Source organism: Hyperoodon ampullatus (assembly GCF_949752795.1).
Source record: "Hyperoodon ampullatus genome assembly, chromosome: 19".
NCBI lineage: Eukaryota > Metazoa > Chordata > Mammalia > Artiodactyla > Ziphiidae > Hyperoodon > Hyperoodon ampullatus.
In genome coordinates, this window is record NC_136932.1 from 5319256 (window position 1) to 5338464 (window position 19209).

At 38.4% G+C, this 19209-nt stretch overlaps 1 protein-coding gene across 2 annotated transcripts in view; it reads left to right on the forward strand.

Moving 5' to 3' along the window:
• Positions 1-17391, forward strand: part of CDK12 (cyclin dependent kinase 12) — a gene marked incomplete at its 5' end in the record, with an annotated part of 38920 nt that extends 21529 nt beyond the window's left edge. The window contains 8 exons of one of the 2 annotated variants that reach the window (XM_079725014.1): positions 707-763; positions 1151-1252; positions 7087-7164; positions 8409-8525; positions 9004-9135; positions 10947-11158; positions 12245-12697; positions 16565-17391. In XM_079725014.1, the coding sequence (XP_079581140.1) occupies positions 707-763; positions 1151-1252; positions 7087-7164; positions 8409-8525; positions 9004-9135; positions 10947-11158; positions 12245-12697; positions 16565-17277 (1864 nt within the window). In that variant the 3' untranslated portion in view covers positions 17278-17391. The remainder of the gene's footprint in view (positions 1-706; positions 764-1150; positions 1253-7086; positions 7165-8408; positions 8526-9003; positions 9136-10946; positions 11159-12244; positions 12698-16564) is intronic. The other variant, XM_079725015.1, reaches the window with a different exon arrangement.
• Positions 17392-19209: the final 1818 nt, after the last annotated feature.

Genomic DNA, 19209 nt, shown 5'->3' on the forward strand with positions numbered 1-19209 from the left:
TAGCCACAGAATTGTTGCAGTCTACTTTTTGTTATGAAAAATGTCGAATTATAAGAAAAAGTTGAGACACTAATATAATTAATAATACATATACAATTAACATTTTGCTATATTTGCTCCCTTTTTATTTTTCTGCCTGACGTATTTTAAAGTAAATTACAGATATCATTACGTTTGATCCAGTGGTTAGGACTCGGCACTTTTACTCTGTGGCCCAGGTTCAGTCCCTGGCTGGGGAACTAAGATCCCGAATGCCCCGTGGCATGGCCAAAAAAAAAAAGCCTTTTGTATAGCTAGTTTATTCAAACCAGAATCAGTCAAGGATTATGAATTGGATTTAGTTGTTAGGCCTCTTAAATCTCTCTTAATCTAAAACAGCCCATTCCTTTTTTCCCCAACAGTAGGTATTTAATCTAGCAGGTTCTAGCCACTGTTGTTTGCCAAGAAATAAAAGAAATATTTAGTTAAGGAGTCAAATCCAAAAATACAGTAGTAGTCCAAAAAAAACTCCCTAAGGCTTTGTATAGTGGAGTCGTCAAAAGAGGCTTAATCTGGCAGAGTGACCATCAAGAGTAGAACTGAAAGAGCAGAGGTTAAAAATTCATTTTTGTAATTCCTTTAACTCCTAAATGAGCACTTGACTTTTTAGGTGTAATTTGGAGGCTGCTGTTGTTACTTATGAAAATAATTAATTTTTGTTTTACAGTGGGCAGATCAAACTAGCAGATTTTGGACTTGCCCGGCTCTATAATTCTGAAGAGAGGTGAGTCATTCAGCAAAATTACATGTGGGAAATAGGAAAGAGTCTTTTTCATTCTTGGATATGCTAGTATTCTGCAAGTTGCAATAACTCTCAGAGTTCCCTAATTTTCTAAATGTGTTACCACCTAGATTTTAGACAGTAAATTCTATCTAAATTCTTGAATCTGCCTTAGACTGAAATAAATCAACCCAAATTGGAATGGAAGTTATTTCTTCATCACCTTCTGTCCAGTTTACTTTTGAACTCTTAGGTTGCTATGGAGCTGTTTTGATGATCCTGTCTCCAGTTGGCAGCTATTTTAATTTGCATTTAATTGTACAAGTATTTTTCATCAGAAACCGTTGTAACCATTGTAAATTTATGTCATGGTTATGTTTTACATTTCAGCCGCCCTTATACAAACAAAGTCATTACTCTGTGGTACCGACCTCCAGAACTTCTGCTGGGAGAGGAGCGTTATACGCCAGCGATAGATGTTTGGAGCTGTGGGTAAGGCTTTTTTCACCTTTTCTTTTGTTTGTAACTCACATACTGTTGAATTTGTATCCTGTTTTATCTCTACATTGGCTTTTTGCCGCTCTTCTTTAAGTTCAAAAGGATGGGGATCAACTTTTAGCCAGATTTCAAAGAAATCTGTTGAATATTTCTTAATATCAGACACATAGTTTTTTTTTTAACATTTCTCCAATTTTCTTTTTTTTTTTAAGCTTACTTTGAATTTGGATCCAAATACATTCAAATAAGGCTCATAGATTGTAATTGATTATCTCAAGTCTTTTAATTATAGATTCCCCCTCCATCTCTCTTAGGATTTTTTCCCCCCCTTACAATTTTTTTTAGAAGAAACTGGGTCATTTGTCCTACAGAATTTCCCATAATCTGGACTTTGCTGGTTGCATTCTCATGGTGATCTTTTAGCATGGTTCTCTATTTTTTTTAATTTCCTGTAAATTGTAGGTGAATTCAGGTTTGATTCCCAACACCCACTGACCCTGAAACTATTTTACAGGTGGTTTTGAGTACTTCTGACAGATTACATAGTCACTTGTACATCACAGTTGGGGGTAGGAAGCAGTGGGAGCCTCTGCCCATAGTACAGGCAATAACTGGATACATTGTCTGTAGAGAACTTAAAAACAATTTTAAAAATCCATTACAATTAGTCTACTTTTTATTATCCTCTTATACAAGCAGTTCTAAACAATGTCTAATAAAATAATCATCCCTATCGGAGCAGATTTACACCGACACACACCACTTTATATAATATGTAATTGTCTCTTTTTGAAATGTTATTAGCTATTAATGATCCACATCCATCAATCCATTTGTGGTTGTTTTGTGATACGATATTCTAATCATTTTATTCTTTCTTGAAATAAAGACAGTTTATCTATTTGGCTACCCTTGGGTACAAATGATACAGAAAAGGTTTAATTAGGGAATTCCCTGGTGGTGCAGTGGTTAGGACCACATGCTTTCACTCCTTAGGGCCTGGGTTTGATCCCTGGAAGGGGAACTAAGATTTCACAAGCTTCGTGGCACAGCCAAAAAAAAAAAAAAAAAAAATTTGAAAAGGTTGAATTCTTCATTTACCAGTTTTCAAAATAATGAGGTGGCTTACTATTATCCTCCAAAGATGGCCAAAGAGAAGTTATTTGGGGTTTGTTTTTTAGTTTCATTATGAACTCATGGATTTAAACAAATTTGACATGTTTTAATTCATTGTAGTTATCATCCTTATTCTTCTTCAAACTGTCCAGTCTTTGGTCAGTGGGAGTTTATGCAGGTTAATTCTTGGGACCTTTTGACTCAACCATATTAGTCTTTGATAGCCTTCATTGTTTTCTGATTCTAGGCTCATCCTGTTCATTTCCTGCTACAGACCTGGAATTGGCCATTTCTCTAAGGAGTCTTAGTTCCTTTTAGTACAAAATGATACTTAGAGGCCACAATTTGTAAGTTAGGGGCATAGACATTTTAAATGGGCTGTGTTAGTTGTTTCATTTTTTTTAATATATAAATTAATTTAATTTATTTATTCTTGGCTGCGTTGGGTCTTCGTTGCTGCACGTGGGCTTTCTCTAGTTGAGGCAAGCAGGGGCTACTCTTTGTTGCCGTGTGCAGGCTTCTCATTGCGGTGGCTTCTCTTGTTGTGGAGCACGGGCTCTAGGCACGGGCTTCAGTAGTTGTGGATTGCAGTCTCTAGAGCACAGGCTTAGTAGTTGTGGCGCATGGGCTTAGTGACTCCACGGCATGTGGGATCTTCCCGGACCAGGACTCGAACCCGTGTCCCCTGCATTGGCAGGCGGGTTCTTAACCACTGCGCCACCAGGGAAGTCCCCTAGTTAATTGTTTCTTACACTGTATGATTTATGTATGCACACTGACCTTGACCTCCATACTTCAGGATTCTGACACACATACTTCCCAGTGGAGCATATCACTTTTTTCCATTTTCTCTCCTCTGTTAATGTCATTCTTTAAAAGGAGCAGTATAGGGCTTTTATTTCAAAATTCAAAAGGGTGATGGAGAAAGAGCATAATTTCTATAGTAGCCTACCCAATTCAAATGAAGCTTTAGTTAAATTTTACTGACTCAAGCTGGGTGTGTTTATGTTCTGGACTCTTTGCTCTAACAGTATTAGCATTTAAATTGTCACAACTAGGCTCTAAAGTTAATGCCCCATTAAGATGCACAGGGAAAGTTCATAGCTCTGTTGGTACTATTTCTGTGCAACCTGCTACATCAGTGCAGTAGCAAAGTGTTGATTACATAATGATGTCTTCCCCACCAAAGGACTGGAAACTGAAATAAAACACAATTGGAAATTAAAATTATAGAAAATTATACTTTCTTTAAAGCTCAGTGACTCATTGAATTGAGATTTTGCTTGACTTTTGTTGTGCACTTACTGCTTTGGTGATCCATGGTAGTCTCTCTGAAGATATTTTTGTGGGATGTTCTTGACAGAATTAATTGATGGAGCAGTTCAGTTTGAAAATCGGGAGAAACCAGAAAGACTAGTACAACACATGATACCTAGAGTCTGAAAACTCATCTGGGTTTGTTCTTTCTGTGTTTTATTTTACATGTTGTGATAACACTGTATTTGGAATTTGATTTGGCAGTCAGTATTAGAAACAATTAAATTTTACTTATACTTTTCTTTCTTTGGATAAGGTTTGTGAGAATATTGGAAATAAGAATTTGAAGTTAACAAATACTAAAAGAAAAGTGCTAATAACTTTAAAAGCTGGGTTTGTTTGCTTTCTCAAATTCTGTCAAGCTAAAGAATTTCAAAGTTAAACTATATACAGTTGTCCCTCTGTATCCACAGGAGGATTGGTTCCGGGACCCCCTGCATCCAAAACGTGGGGATGGCTCAAGTCTGTTATATTAAATGGTGTAGTGTTTGCATATAACCTACACACACCCTCCCACATATCCTCCAGTATACTCTCAGTCATCTCTGATTACTTATAATACCTAATACAATGTAAATCCTGCATAAATAGTTGTAAATACAATGTAAATGCTGTGTAAATAGTTGCCAGTGTGGCAAATTTAAGTTTTGCTTTTTGGAACTTTCTGGAATTTTTTTTCTAAATATTTTCAATCCATGGTTGGTTGAATCTGTGGATAGGAACCTATGGATACGGAGGGCTGACTGAAAACATTGGTTTTGGGAATATTTGTAAATTAATCTCATTTAAGAGCACAGGTTAGAAGAGATTCGTTCACTTTTTTCTTCCCCACTTTTTGAAAAAAAAAAAAAATTCAGGCATACAAAAAAGTATAGAGTATTCGTGTAATTTTTTTCATGTTTTAAATTTATTTTGAAATCATTTTAAATGTACAGAAAAGATGCTAGAATAGTACAAAGAACTTTAGTATAACCTTTATCCAGATTCACTGATTTTTTTTAACCTTTCAATTGAGATTTACAATAAACTGCATATATTCAAAGTGTATAATTTAAGTTTTGACATATTATTTATATACACCAGTGAAACCATCACCAAGGTCACCTCCAAAATTTTCCATGTGCTCCTTTGTAGTCTCTCTTTACTGTCCATACCATCCCATTCCCAGGCAACCACTGTTCTGCTCTCACTTTAGATTGATTTCCATTTCTAGAATTTTATGTAAACAGAATCATACTATATATGCTCCTTTTTCCCTATGGCATCTTTTTTTTTTTTTTTTTTTTTTTGCGGTACGTGGGCCTCTCACTGTTGTGGCCTCTCCCGTTGCGGAGCACAGGCCCCGGACGCGCAGGCTCAGCAGCCACGGCTCACGGGCCTAGCCGCTCTGCGGCATGTGGGATCTTCCCAGACCGGGGCACGAACCCGTGTCCCCTGCATCAGCAGGCGGACTCTCAACCACTGCGCCACCAGGGAAGCCCTTCCGCTATGGCATCCTTTACTCAGCATTAATTATTTTGAGATCATTTGTGTTAGATTCACTAATTTTTAATATCTTGCCACATTTCCTTTTATATTCACGTATGTATATGTTATGTGGTATGTATATGTATTATATATATGTACTTACATATAATACAACGTACAGTATATACATAGAATAAAATGTGCGTTTATATAGGTATACCATATATGTTTTTCCAGAACTATTTGAAAGTAGTTCTATGTATCATGCTCCTTTCCCTCTTAATATTTAATGTACGTTTCCTAAGAACAAAGATATTCTCTTATAATCACAGTATAATTATCAAATTCAGGGAATTTAACATCGATACAATATATTTAATAGAGTACTTTAACCTACATTCCATACTCTGATTTTGTCGGTACCCTCATAATGTCCTGGAAACAATACTTCACCTGATAGAGGATCCAGTCCATTATCATATACTACATTTAGTTTTCATTCTTTAATCTGGAACAGTTCCTTAGCCTTTTTTTGGTTTTGATTTTGGATGGAATATTCCATAAGTGTTCTTTCTTTTTTTTTTTTTTTTTTTTTTGTGGTACGCGGGCCTCTCACTGTTGTGGCCTCTCCCGTTGCGGAGCACAGGCTCCGGATGCGCAGGCTCAGCGGCCATGGCTCATGGGCCCAGCCGCTCCGCAGCATATGGGATCCTCCCAGACCAGGACACGAACCCGTATCCCCTGCATCGGCAGGCGGACTCTCAACCACTGCGCCACCAGGGAGGCCCAAGTGTTCTTTTTTAAGTTTAGTTGATTTATAATATTAGTTTCAGGTGTACAACATAGGGATTCAGAATTTTTGTTCATTATGTTTCATTTAAAGTTACTATAAAATATGGATTATATTCCCTGTACTGTACAATATATCCTTGTAGCTTATTTGTTTTATACATAGTAGTTTGTAGCTCTTAATCCCCTACCCCTATCTTGACCTTCTCCAAGTCCCTCTCCCCACTGGTAACCACTAGTTTTTTCCCTCTATCTGTGAGTCTATTTCTGTTTTGTTATATTCATTCATTTGTTTTATTTTTTAGATTCTACATATTAATGATAATATACAGTATTTGTCTTTCTCTATCTGACTTATTTCACTAAGCATAATACCCTCTAGGTCCATCCATGTTGTTGCAAATGGCAGAATTTCATTCTTTTTTATTTCATAAGTGTTTTTTTTTAAGGTATTACATTTGTATTTACATGAACCCTGTTTGCCTCTTACTGATGATGTTAATTTTGGTCACTTGGTTAAGGTGTTGTCTTTTTTCCACATTAAATAGTTATCAGTTTTCCCTTTGTAATTAAGTAATTTTTGGAGAGATACTTGGAGACTGTAAATATGTCAATATAGTTTTGAAAGGCCTTTTCAAAATGGTAAAAGTGTTTAAGCAAAATATGTTTGAAAGTCCTATTGAAACTGAGCCTGACTGATGACAATAAACTTTTCTTTACAAATACAGTGCCAAGAGGCCTGTACATGTACATAGTGCACATTCTGCAGAGCAGATGAATGAAAAAGGCTAATATTCTTTTTATTGAAACTGCTGAGCATCTTTGTAAAATTGAAGTCTGTGTTTTTCAGTGTTTAGTTATTTCCTAAATTTACAGTGGAATTGATAGAAAAGGCTTCTTGACTCCTTTTTTTCTGCTTATAGATTGTCCTTTATAGGTGGCGAAAGTTTGATCTACCAGCAAATCCTTTGTACTATTTTCACTGCAAGAAATATTTTCTTTTATGAAACTCAGACCCTGAGTTTTGGGCTTATTTAGTATATCAGATACAGTCTGATATACTATAAAAGTTTATTGAGACACATTTTAAATAGGCTCCAGGGATTTCTCTTCTGACCTCTCAATTTTATTCTTTCTAGATGCATCCTTGGGGAACTGTTCACAAAGAAGCCAATTTTTCAAGCCAATCTGGAACTGGCTCAGCTAGAACTGATCAGGTACAGCTGTGCATGTGCTCTGAGTGCCCAAGGGTGATAGGTATTCTCATCCTCTAATTTCTAACACTTTTCAGTCATTCTACTAAGTGAGTTTATGCTCCTTATGTCTATGTAAGTTTCTCTTCACTCAATCAGGTTTACCATATATTTTGTCATGGGTTGTATATGGAAAGAAGTTGTATTCCACCTACTTCTTAGGTCTTTCTTTGCATTTTTTTTATTAGTTCTTCATATAAAAGCATGCTGTTTTCAGGATAGCTGTTCCATTCTTACTTAGGTTAGATTAAGATCAACTTTATCCAGCAAACATTAGTTGAGCCTGTTCTATAATAAATTCCTATCTCTGTTAAACTTTAGGATTCAGAGATAAATAAGATAGGTCCCTGCCTTCAAAGAACTCAGAGTTTAGTAAGTGATGCATCAGGTAAACAGATAATTATAAAAGGGAGCCTATAATAGAGGATTTTGGGAAGGTCTGGGGTTGGGATGGAATTTGAGTTTTGTTTTTCGGGTTTTTTTTTTTTCTTTTCAATAAGATTAAGGGGAAGAATACGACAGGCTAATGTAGACTTTTTTTTTTTTTTTTTTGCGGTACACGGGCCTCTCACTGTTGTGGCCTCTCCCGTTGCGGAGCACAGGCTCTGGACATGCAGGCTCAGCGGCCATGGCTCACGGGCCCAGCCGCTCCGCAGCATGTGGGATCTTCCCGGACTGGGGCACGAACCTGTGTCCCCTGCATTGGCAGGCAGACTCTCAACCACTGCACCACCAGGGAAGCCCTAATGTAGACTTTTTTTTAAAGGTGGTGTGTAACTCATGTGTTATGCAGTAAATTCAGTTTTCCAACAAATTCCAATCTTAGGCTCTCTTCTGCTAATTTTCCCTTTTAGGAACATTATAGGACCAGCTCAGCTCTTTGAAATTAATATTAACTGAACAGAACAAAATTGGTAGTTGAAACCTATGTGGAGGATTAAGAACGTGTTTTACAAAACCAAATCTGTGGATCAGTTTGGACTGTTGTGCCAGTATTTTCTCTTCACTATCATGTAACCAGTTTTTCTGTCCTGTTCCTTCTGTCCTTAAAGCAGTGCGATCAGGTTTTACCTCTCTGCATGCCTTTTAACTTAATAAGCCAAAATCCCCCAGACCTGAGGAGGTAATAATTTCTGCGTCTAGAATCTCCAGAATTTATGATGCTGACTCACTCACTTCCTTGTTCTTGCTTTTTGCTTTGTTTTCAGTCGACTCTGTGGTAGCCCTTGTCCAGCTGTGTGGCCTGATGTTATCAAGCTGCCCTACTTCAATACAATGAAACCGAAGAAGCAATATAGAAGGCGCCTACGAGAAGAATTCTCTTTGTGAGTTTGACAGATGTGTACATCTAGTTTCCGTGTTTGGCTGTTGTTTGGACTTGACTTTTTCCTGTCCTAGGGAGTTAGTGCTGTCCCAATTTATTATGAAAACACACAATAGGAAAACATTTTATTTTTCAGCAGTATGAGTTTTATCATAGCCCTTTTGTAATTTTCTCATATGAAGGCTTTAGCTGATAGAAAACCATTTTATTTTGAATGATATACAAGTTTTCTCATAGTCCTTTTGATCTTCCTAAAACAAAAAGAATAAAACTGCTGGCTTCATGTTTTCTACCTGTATTATTGTTGCATTTCTTGAATCCTTTGTGGAAGTAAATCTGCTTGCTTGTTTAGCCAGGTTCCAACTCCCTTCCCATAGTTTTACATGGAGGTGGAAATTCAGAGACCTTTGACATAAGCTTACCGGTATAAGAACTGTGGGGTCATTGTGAACTCATTCTTTCTCTCTTCCTTTTCACAGCATTCCCTCAGCAGCACTTGATTTACTGGACCACATGCTGACGTTAGATCCTAGCAAACGTTGTACAGCTGAACAGACCCTACAGAGTGACTTCCTTAAAGATGTCGAGCTCAGCAAAATGGATCCTCCAGAGTAAGTGCTGGCGGCCATGTAGTGACCCTAAACCTTCCCGAGGCTTCAGGAGATGAGAAACTCAAAATAATAGGTTTTTTAAAAAAGGAACTGCAGTGGCCAACCAAATAGAGAGGTGTCCTTGAGTATTATGGTTGATAAGAAGTTTATTGCTTTATGTTTTTTTCTTAAACAAGGAATAGATTTAGATATGATATTTGTTCTAACTAGACTCATGCTATCTTCTTTTGTCCCTGGATCCCCAGCATATTGCTCTATATAACCTCTTTGAAAGTATTCCTTCTAATTTTTGCTTTTTAACCATTTCATCTTTTTTAATTCCCTATATCTGTGGTGACCATGTTATCCCACACGTGCAAGGACAGTCCTAATTTTAAATAGTTTGTCTCACTATCAAGCCATGTGTCCTGAATTTTGATATAGAAAATATGGTCTATGAATGTGTCTTTCTTCCATCAGAATCTTATTAATTTCCTGTATTGTATGAGATCCTCAAAGGTTCTACACTCACATCTCACATTCTGATAGATAAAAATCTTTGACTCTCACTGACAGCATTATAGCTTTCATGTCAGAGTTTTTGGGCATTTCTTTCTTATAGAAATACTGTGTATCTTAAATGTATGAGATGTTAGTACACGAACAGGTAATATCTACAAATCTGATAATCCAAAGAAATGTTTGAATTCATTTATTGTGTTTGAATTTTGATACATTGAATGTGATTGAAATATGTAAGCTTTTTAGTAAAAATTGGAAACTTGTTATAGAGCAATTTTGGCTATGATAATCTTTATTGTGGTAAGGTTTGACTTACTGGAATTTATTGAGTATAGGAAAGTCTGGAAATATATTAAAATATACTAATAAACCTCACAAATGAAAATATCCAGTCATGAAATTCAGTGGGCATAAAGAAGAAAGAACCAGTTTTTTGGTCGTTACAGACCAAGTAATACATAAATCGATTTTACACAGAGGTGATTTAATCATGATATGCTCATGTGGTTCCAAGATTTAAATTACCACCTTGCCTGGACTTTTTGTAGATATTAACAAGGCAGTCACCTCTGTTCTATTTATTCCCAACTGAAACTTGACCAATAAAGGTCTCCTTTATTTTTGTTATGCCAAGCAAGAATAGTTATAAAACTTAACTGTTTGACTGGAATATGGGCATTTATATAGCAAGTGTGTCTCTGGTATTAGCAAGATCTTCATTTCTCACTGTAGAAAGAAATTCTTTGGGCTTTTGGAATTTTAGTTTCTCAGACTACCATATGCCATGATTCTGTTTACATTGCTACTATCTGTTTACTAACTTTTCTGGTTATTTTTATGTTTTCCTTATCCTTTCTATTTCCCCTTGCTCTTTACCTTCCCATTTTATTTTATTTTTTTTATTTTTAAAAATTTATTTATTTATTTTTGGCTGCGTTGGGTCTTCATTGCTCTGCGCGGGCTTTCTTTAGTTGCGGGGAGCGGGGACTACTCTTTGTTGCGGTTGTGGGCTGCTCATTGCAGTGGCTCCTCTTGTTGCAGAGCACAGGCTCTAGGCGCACGGACTTCAGTAGTTGTGGCTTGCGGGTTCTACAGCGCGGGCTCAGTAGTTGTGTCACATGGGCTTAGTTGCTTCACGGCATGTGGGATCTTCCCGGACCAGGGCTCGAACCCAGTGTGTCCCCTGCATTGGCAGGTAGATTCTTAACCACTGCGCCACCAGGGAAGCCCCTGCCTTCCCATTTTAATCTCTTGTTCCTCCATTCACTCACTACTGCATTCCCACACACATTTCTTTTGTCTTTTTCCAGCCTCCCCCACTGGCAGGATTGCCATGAATTATGGAGTAAGAAACGGCGACGGCAGCGACAAAGCGGTGTTTTGGTAGAAGAGCCACCTCCACCCAAAGCCTCTCGAAAAGAAACTATCTCAGGGACAAGTGCTGAGCCTGTGAAGAACAGCAGCCCAGTACCACCTCAGCCTGCTCCTGGCAAGGTGGAGCCTGGGGCTGGGGACACAATAGGTCAGTGCTGGCAGTGCTGGGATAGAGCCTTTGTGCTTTTACTAAGCACTTGGCAGATTTTGAAGGTCAAGTGCAAGGGTGTGTGTGTTTGTGTGTGTGTGTTTTTTGTTTTTGTTTTTTTTTGTGGTACGCGGGCCTCTCACTGTTGTGGCCTCTCCCGTTGCGGAGAACAGGCTCCGGATGCGCAGGTTCAGCGGCCATGGCTCACGGGCCCAGCCGCTCCGTGGCATGTGGAATCTTCCCGGATCAGGGCACGAACCCGTGTCCCCTGCATCGGCAGGCGGACTCTCAACCACTGCGCCACCAGGAAAGCCCTGTGTGTGTGTGTTTTAATTTAAGATTAGTTTACCCATGGCTCCCTAATATAACTGGAGCCCTGTTTATGTTAGATTTGTTAAGACCTTCTTAGAATTTAATCATGTTAAGTCACAATTGCTAAATGTAGTTAGTTCTGTAGCCTGTTATTTGATCTAAATATATCAAAAACTGTATAATAATGAATTATTATAAACAACAAAGTAGCTCTCCTGTGGTGCAACCATTTTTTCTGAACTATAGCTATTCCTTCCTTGGCTCATTTTTCCTTCCTTTTCCACTTAAAACAGTGGTTTTCAATGCTGGCGGCACATTAGAATCATCTAAAAAGCTTTAAATATAAACACCTCCAAACAATTGCCAGATCTCTAGGGATGGGACCTGAGGCTTCTGAATTTTAAAATCTCTCCTATTCTCATTGTAAAGCAATTATACTCTAATAAAGATATTAAAAAAACAAAAAGACAAACAAACAAAAAACCTCTCCTATTCTGATGTACAGTAAGGGTTGAAAATCACTGACCTTGAAGAATATAGATAAAATGAAGTCACTTTTACTCACAATACAGAGATGTTTTAATTAGTCCCTGTATTTTTAAGTGAAAATATAAAGAATAACAAATGTGTCATGACAGTTGGAGGAATGAAAAATGAGACATTCAAAATGAAACTTCATTCATTGGATATTGTAAGTTGCTATTGCCAATTGAAGAAGGCAAAGGTCCTTGCCTTGCCTCATCCTCTTATATTGGCTCCACTGTCTCTCCACAGGCCTCGGTGACATCACACAGCAGTTGAATCAAAGTGAATTGGCAGTGTTATTGAACCTGCTCCAGAGCCAAACCGACCTGAGTATTCCTCAAATGGCACAGCTGCTTAACATCCACTCCAATCCAGAGATACAGCAGCAGCTGGAGGCCCTGAACCAATCCATCAGTGCCCTAACAGAAGCCACTTCCCACCAGCAGGACTCAGAGCCCACGGCCCCAGAGGAGTCTTTGAAGGAGGCACCCCCTGCCCCAGTGGTCCAACCTTCAGCAGAACAGACAACCCCTGAAGCTTCAAGCACACCAGCTGACATGCAGAATATGTTGGCAGTTCTCTTGAGTCAACTAATGAAAACCCAGGAGCCAGCAGGCAACCTGGAGGAAAACAACAGTGACAAGAACAGTGGGCCACAGGGGCCCCGAAGAACTCCCACAATGCCACAGGAGGAGGCAGCAGGTAAACAGACCGGTCATGAATCTCATTGAGCTCAGGTGCTGTTGATCCTCTTAAAAAATCTCTAACATTTTCTTTTTCACATCAGTGGCCTCGGTTTCAGTCTTTCTGTCACCTAGTCTACAGGAGAACATAGCACCAAATGATGTATTTCTTGCCCAGCTTCTTTTATTTAAGTCTCAAAGCTTCTTAAAGCACCTTTCATATACTGATTGTTTTTCCATCTTTCCATTTCCTAGGAAGTAGGTAAGTAAAGTCCCTGTGTTCTCACACAAGGAAACCACAACTGTAGCTAGTGATGCATCTTGAACCACTGTGTGTGTGGTGGCCAGCTAGTATTGGCACTTGAAAATCTGCCTTCCAAACAAACCATTATCAGATTGTACAAATAGTCAATTGTACTCTAGTATAGTGGATGCTAGATACCAGAGTCTCGCCAGAAACATACAGTCAAGAAAGCCCTAATAAGATATCATTGTTAATCTCCTGAAGAATAATTTGAGATTTCTAAGTAGATAATTAACAAAGTACATTTCCTTTCCAAAAAATAGCATATAAAAATGATTCCTTTAAATCTGTGTTCCTGAAAGAGTTAATTAAATGGACCCCAGATTAGGAATTGAGCATTATATTAAAAAAAAAAAATCTGAAAAAAGGAAATATGTATACCTTGATCTCACATGACCACAGCATACAATTTATTAGAGGGAAAAGAAGTTTAAATTTTCTAATGAATTCTGATTCACAGTCTTTACTTGCAAAATCTTTACTTATCTGAAAGTGATTCCAACTCCTTGGAAATTTTTGCTGTCCATGAAGACCCCATGAATTGGGGAAATGAGAAGATGTACAAGGTCTGATGGGGTACACTAACCTTCAACTTTTAGGCTGTTGCATTCACATTTCATATGGGTTGGTATGGAGAATATATGCCTTATTTCCACTAGTACAAGGTCAAATATATAAACTATTTATCATATGTAAAGTTAAAAAAAAAACAGAAGGTAACATAAATAAAATTACCCCCTTACTTTATAGATAGGGAAACTGCAATCCAGGGAGTTTAAATAAGCTTGCCTATGGTCCCACTGCTGAAATCGTATTATTGGCAGAGGCAGAACTAGAATTCCTGTACTTTGTTAATGTGTTTCTTTTTAATGTGTTTCTTAATTCACTTTGCTATTATGCCATAACAATTCCAGTTTTTTTAAGAGACTCTAGGACGTGGAATAACAGAGAAAGCAAATCTAGAATTAAAGTAGGCCTTTTTGTCTCATCTCTCATACCTTCCTTCCTTGCACCACCACCCACCCCCCAACCAAAAAAAAAAAATTCAGCTATAATCAAAATATGTGAAAGAAGTTGTTCAAGTTCAATGGCATAGTGATTGAAAGAAATTCACCCAGTAATTGAGTCAACAGGCTCTCAGCCAAATGGTGAAATTGAACTAAAATTAAGGCCTGGCTCATGGCCAGAAATTGTTGGATTTACTTTTCAGAGGAGAGTAGAAATGCCATTCCTAGTGAATACAGTCACTTTTGGATTATCCCGTTGGTGTCTCTCCGATGTTTCTATGTTCTAGTTTCTCCCCTGCTACCTCTCATTTGGCCATTTTAGTGTTCATTAGCACTTCCACCAGAGGGCAGACTGAGTTAGCCAGAGAAGGTAAAAATCTATCACTTTGGCTACTGTTCAGCTATTCTGTACTCGTTGGGAAAGGGTTTTGGTTGAAATCTAATGAGTAAAATGAAGTTTTAAGTTATTTGTGTATTTCATTAATCCCTCCCGCCATCGGTACAGGCTGTTAAGGATTGGCAATATTGTTAATACTTTGAATCTTATAACAGTATGTTTTTTTAATGTGATCTTTACTTTTAATTCTCTTAAGACGTTTTATTAACCTTTAATAGTTCTTTACAATCCATCTGCCTTTGCTATTTTGAAATAGTTTTCATCCTCTCATACATGTGAAAGAATGTGAGCTCAAGAATTAGTTCTGTTGAAACACAACTAGGCTATTTACATAAAAGGCAAATATGAAAAGTAGTATAGATGGAAGAAAATAAGTGTAGCTTTGTCCATTTTTGCAGTTAGGCATTTTTAAAGTTGTTTGCCCTTAGTGTTAAAAAAACAAACAAACAAAAAAACTGGTGTTCCATTTCATGTACAGACTAAAAATACTTTAAAAAATAACTGGTACTGTGATTGATGTTCTTATGTAGTGAGATATGTAGTGTTCACGGCAAAAAGCTCTGAAATCTATAGATGTTTGTAGTCCAGTTAGCTCTCCCTTTTCTGGATGTCTACTTTTCAAGTTGTGAGTTTTCTACAGCTAATTTTTTTGTCCTTTAATTCAGTTTTCTCTACCACCTAGTCAACCAGCCAGTCTGTTAACAAGTAACTTGGGTGCGTATTGTGTATCGGATGACCATCTTGTCCCTGTACTGTCCTGGTTTTAAAACTGAAAGTTAGCAACCTGGGAACCCCCTCAGTCCCAGGCAAATTGGGATTCTTGGTCACCCTACTTATATGTTACACACCAACCTTATCCTCCTACTGCTCAAAAGTTTTGTAGTGTTTTCAGAGTACTTTCATCTGCACGCTAAGGGCATGCTTACTTTCCTGATTGTTTTTGCAAAATACAATTGTGGTAAATATACAACCAAAATACTTAATAACTATAAAAACTACTTTTGGCTTGCCTGAGTAATGACTTTATATCACTATCTCAGATAATAATAAAGAATTGATTATATGGACATTTAAAAATATGCTTCCATAGGGAACAGAAAAATCAATCATTTGGAAGATATCCCAAAACTTTAAGTCTTTTCTTCAGCAGGATGACTCCCAACTCTCTAAAGTCACAGTTCTGATTGTACTTGGTTTTGTGTGTCCTCAAACTCACGCCATTGTACATTTCTAGTCTCTTGCCTTGGCAGGAGTTCATTATCAGACAATGATTGCCATGGTTAGGCAAAGTAATCCAGCAGTGGGTGACAAAAACTTTAGGGAGTGGTTCTAGTAAGATCTTTGGAAAGATGGAGTGTAGTATCAGTTCAGTACATTTCTAAATACTCGTTTCTTGTCACTGTCTCCAAGATAAACAGATGTTTATCAACATCCCATTCTGCATGACATTGCTATAGTGATTTTTTATAATTACTGTAACAAAGGAAACTGAATGACAGTATGGTGGTTAATATCCTATTCTTCAGAATGTGATTATGGGGAAAAGGGACTCAAGTTGGGAGAAGCAAGTGTATAATTTATACATGACGGTAATGGAAGGTTTTTACTTTATTTCACCTCTCCTGTATATTCTTTTAGTTCTGTTTTACGTGTTAACCTTATATCATCAAACGTTCTGTAAAATGTGTTAGCTAAGTCCATACAAGGTCTCCTATTGTACAGCAAGATTATGTCCTAGATATGTGACCACAGCATTTGTATTGTTCCCTCTCATCTTCTTTCTAATTTTCATTAATGTTTTGATCCAACAGCAAAAAAGGGGCGGGGAGGCTACCAACAGCCTACATGTTAGAACAATTCCTTAAGGAAGGAAATGGAGGAAATCTCAGACAAAAATCAGGACAATCATTTGAAATATATGATCTTTTTACACCAGCTGTTAGATCCAGAATGCAACTGTTTTACTTTTAATCACTTGATTTTATTTATAAATTGCGATTTCCTGATCCCAAGGTTTTATTCTTTATATATATTTGGTTACTTGTATTGATATTTGTTTATGTCGGGCAGTGTGTGTGTGTGTGTGTGTGTGTGTATGTGTGTGTGTGTGTGTGTGTTTGTGTTTATAGTCACATGTGATTTTTAAGATGGTGTTTAAAAGAAGTAACCCTTCCACAGCATGTCCTCCTCACATTCTTCCACCAGAGAAGAGGCCCCCTGAGCCCCCCGGACCTCCACCGCCGCCACCTCCACCCCCTCTGGTTGAAGGCGATCTTTCCAGCGCCCCCCAGGAGTTGAACCCAGCCGTGACAGCCGCCTTGCTGCAACTTTTATCCCAGCCTGAAGCAGAGCCTCCTGGCCACCTGCCACATGAGCACCAGGCCTTGAGACCAATGGATTACTCCACCCGACCCCATCCCAACAGGACTTATGGAAACAATGATGGGCCTGAAACAGGGTTCAGTGCCACTGACACTGATGAACGCCACTCTGGTCCAGCCTTGACAGAATCCTTGGCCCAGACCCTGGTGAAGAACAGGACCTTCTCGGGCTCTGTGAGCCACCTTGGGGAGTCTAGCAGTTACCAGGGCACAGGGTCAGTGCAGTTCCCAGGGGACCAGGACCTCCGTTTTGCCAGGGTCCCCTTAGCATTACACTCAGTGGTCGGGCAACCATTCCTGAAGGCTGAGGGAAGCAGCAACTCTGTGGTACATGCAGAGACCAAATTGCAAAACTATGGGGAGCTGGGGCCAGGAACCACTGGGGCCAGCAGCTCAGGAGCAGGCCTTAACTGGGGGGCCCCAGCTCAGTCTTCTGCTTATGGAAAACTCTATCGGGGGCCTACAAGAGTCCCTCCAAGAGGGGGAAGAGGGAGAGGAGTTCCTTACTAACCCAGAGACTTCAGAGTCCTGAAAGATTCCTTCCCTATCCATCCTTCCACCCAGTCCTCTGAACCTTTAATGAAATCATTTGCCAGAGCGAGGTAATCATCTGCATTTGGCTACTGCAAAGCTGTCTGTTGTATTTCTTGCTCACTTGCCACTAGCAAGCGACTTATAAAATAGTGATGTTGGCACCAGTTCCCCCTGGATGGGCTATAGCCAGAACATTTACTTCAGCTCTACCTAGTAAATATAAGTAGAGAGTACGGAGAGGGTCATTCAATTGAAAAGTAAATGTTTAATTAGTTCATTCCCTGTACTTCTTGAACAGAAGAAAAAGGAAACAGTTTCAATTTTGAGATGGTTCAGGAGAGGCTCTCTTTAGGTTTTTAAAGTTTTGTGGGCTTTTTTGTTTTTGTTTTTTTAAGAGAACAGTGTTCACAAAATTTGAGCTGCTCTTAGGCTTTTGCTATAAGGGAAACAGAGTGACTGGCTGATTTAAATAAATGTTTCCTTCCTCTCCACCATCTCACATTTTTGCTTTCAAGTGAACTCTTTTTTTACCCCATTGAGCATCTTGAACATACCTTTTTTCCAAATAAATTGCTTGTCCTTAAAGTTTGCTCCACTTTGAGAAAAAACATGCCCTGTCTCTCCCTGCACATGAAGCAGGTTGTAGAAAGTGGCATTCTTGGGCAAGTAGGTGGACTTTACCCCGTCTCTTACCTTTTTTACCCCATCTTTTTTTTTTTTTTTTTTTTTTTGCGGTACGCGGGCCTCTCACTGTTGTGGCCTCTCCCGTTGCGGAGCACAGGCCAGGCTCAGCGGCCATGGCTCACGGGCCTAGCGGCTCCGCGGCATGTGGGATCTTCCCAGACCGGGGCACGAACCCGTGCCCCCTACGTTGGCAGGCGGACTCCCAACACTGCGCCACCAGGGAAGCCGTTTACCCCATCTTTATAGTTTTTCTTTCATTCGCTCGCTCTGTCTTCTCTCTTTTTTGAGGCATTTGTTTGGAAAAAATTAATTGTTGAGATGCCCAAAAACCTGGGATAATTCTTTACTTTTTTTGAAATAAAGGAAAGGAAATTCAAACTCCTATATTGTTCTCTGTAAATCTTCAATTCTAAAATGTTTTTTGGTTTTTTTAAAACCACGTTCTGATGGTGAAGTTGATTTGTAGATGCAACCAGCCTAGGACATTGCTGCTGAGCTAGGGTAGGAGATGATGCCTCCATACATGGAGGGCTACTAAGATCAGTTAGCATACATACTGTTTACGCATATATTTTTATGTCAAGAAGAACCTTTGAAACAGAGCATTGTAATATTGTCAAAGAGAAAAAAATACATCCTGAAAATACATGGAAATGTAACTTAGTTTAGGGTGGATATTTTTCTGAAGATGTATCACTACCTGAGACCTTTTTTAAAAAAATAATTTTAAAAGAGCAGACCATAAGAAAGAACAGTATTGACATATACACATCTCAGCATGTATATCCTGCCAATTCTTTTAGGGATTTCCCTCCAGAGAGGTTTGATTTTGGTTTTGGTAAAAGGGGTTAAATTATGACTTCATGGCAAGAATTTTGCCTTATTATAAACAGAAAATGGAAGAGGGAAAGGCTTTCAGGGTGGGATAACCTGGGAGGTTTCTCATTCTGGCTTCCACTTTTGTGTGAGTACCAGCATATAACGTGTTTTTAAAACATATACATTTAAATAAATTATCTGCACAGACCTAGGCCTTTGTGAAACATAGGTTAGTCCCGTTTTACAAAGAAAAGGCAAATATGTTTCAGCATCTTGGAGAACAGTTTACATACCTCAAGTAAAGTTTCATGTTTCAATGCCAAGTTCTTATATTAAAAAATAAACACTACTTGTAAGAGAGAGGTGCGTTAATTAAAAAATAAAACAAAAACAACAACAACAAAA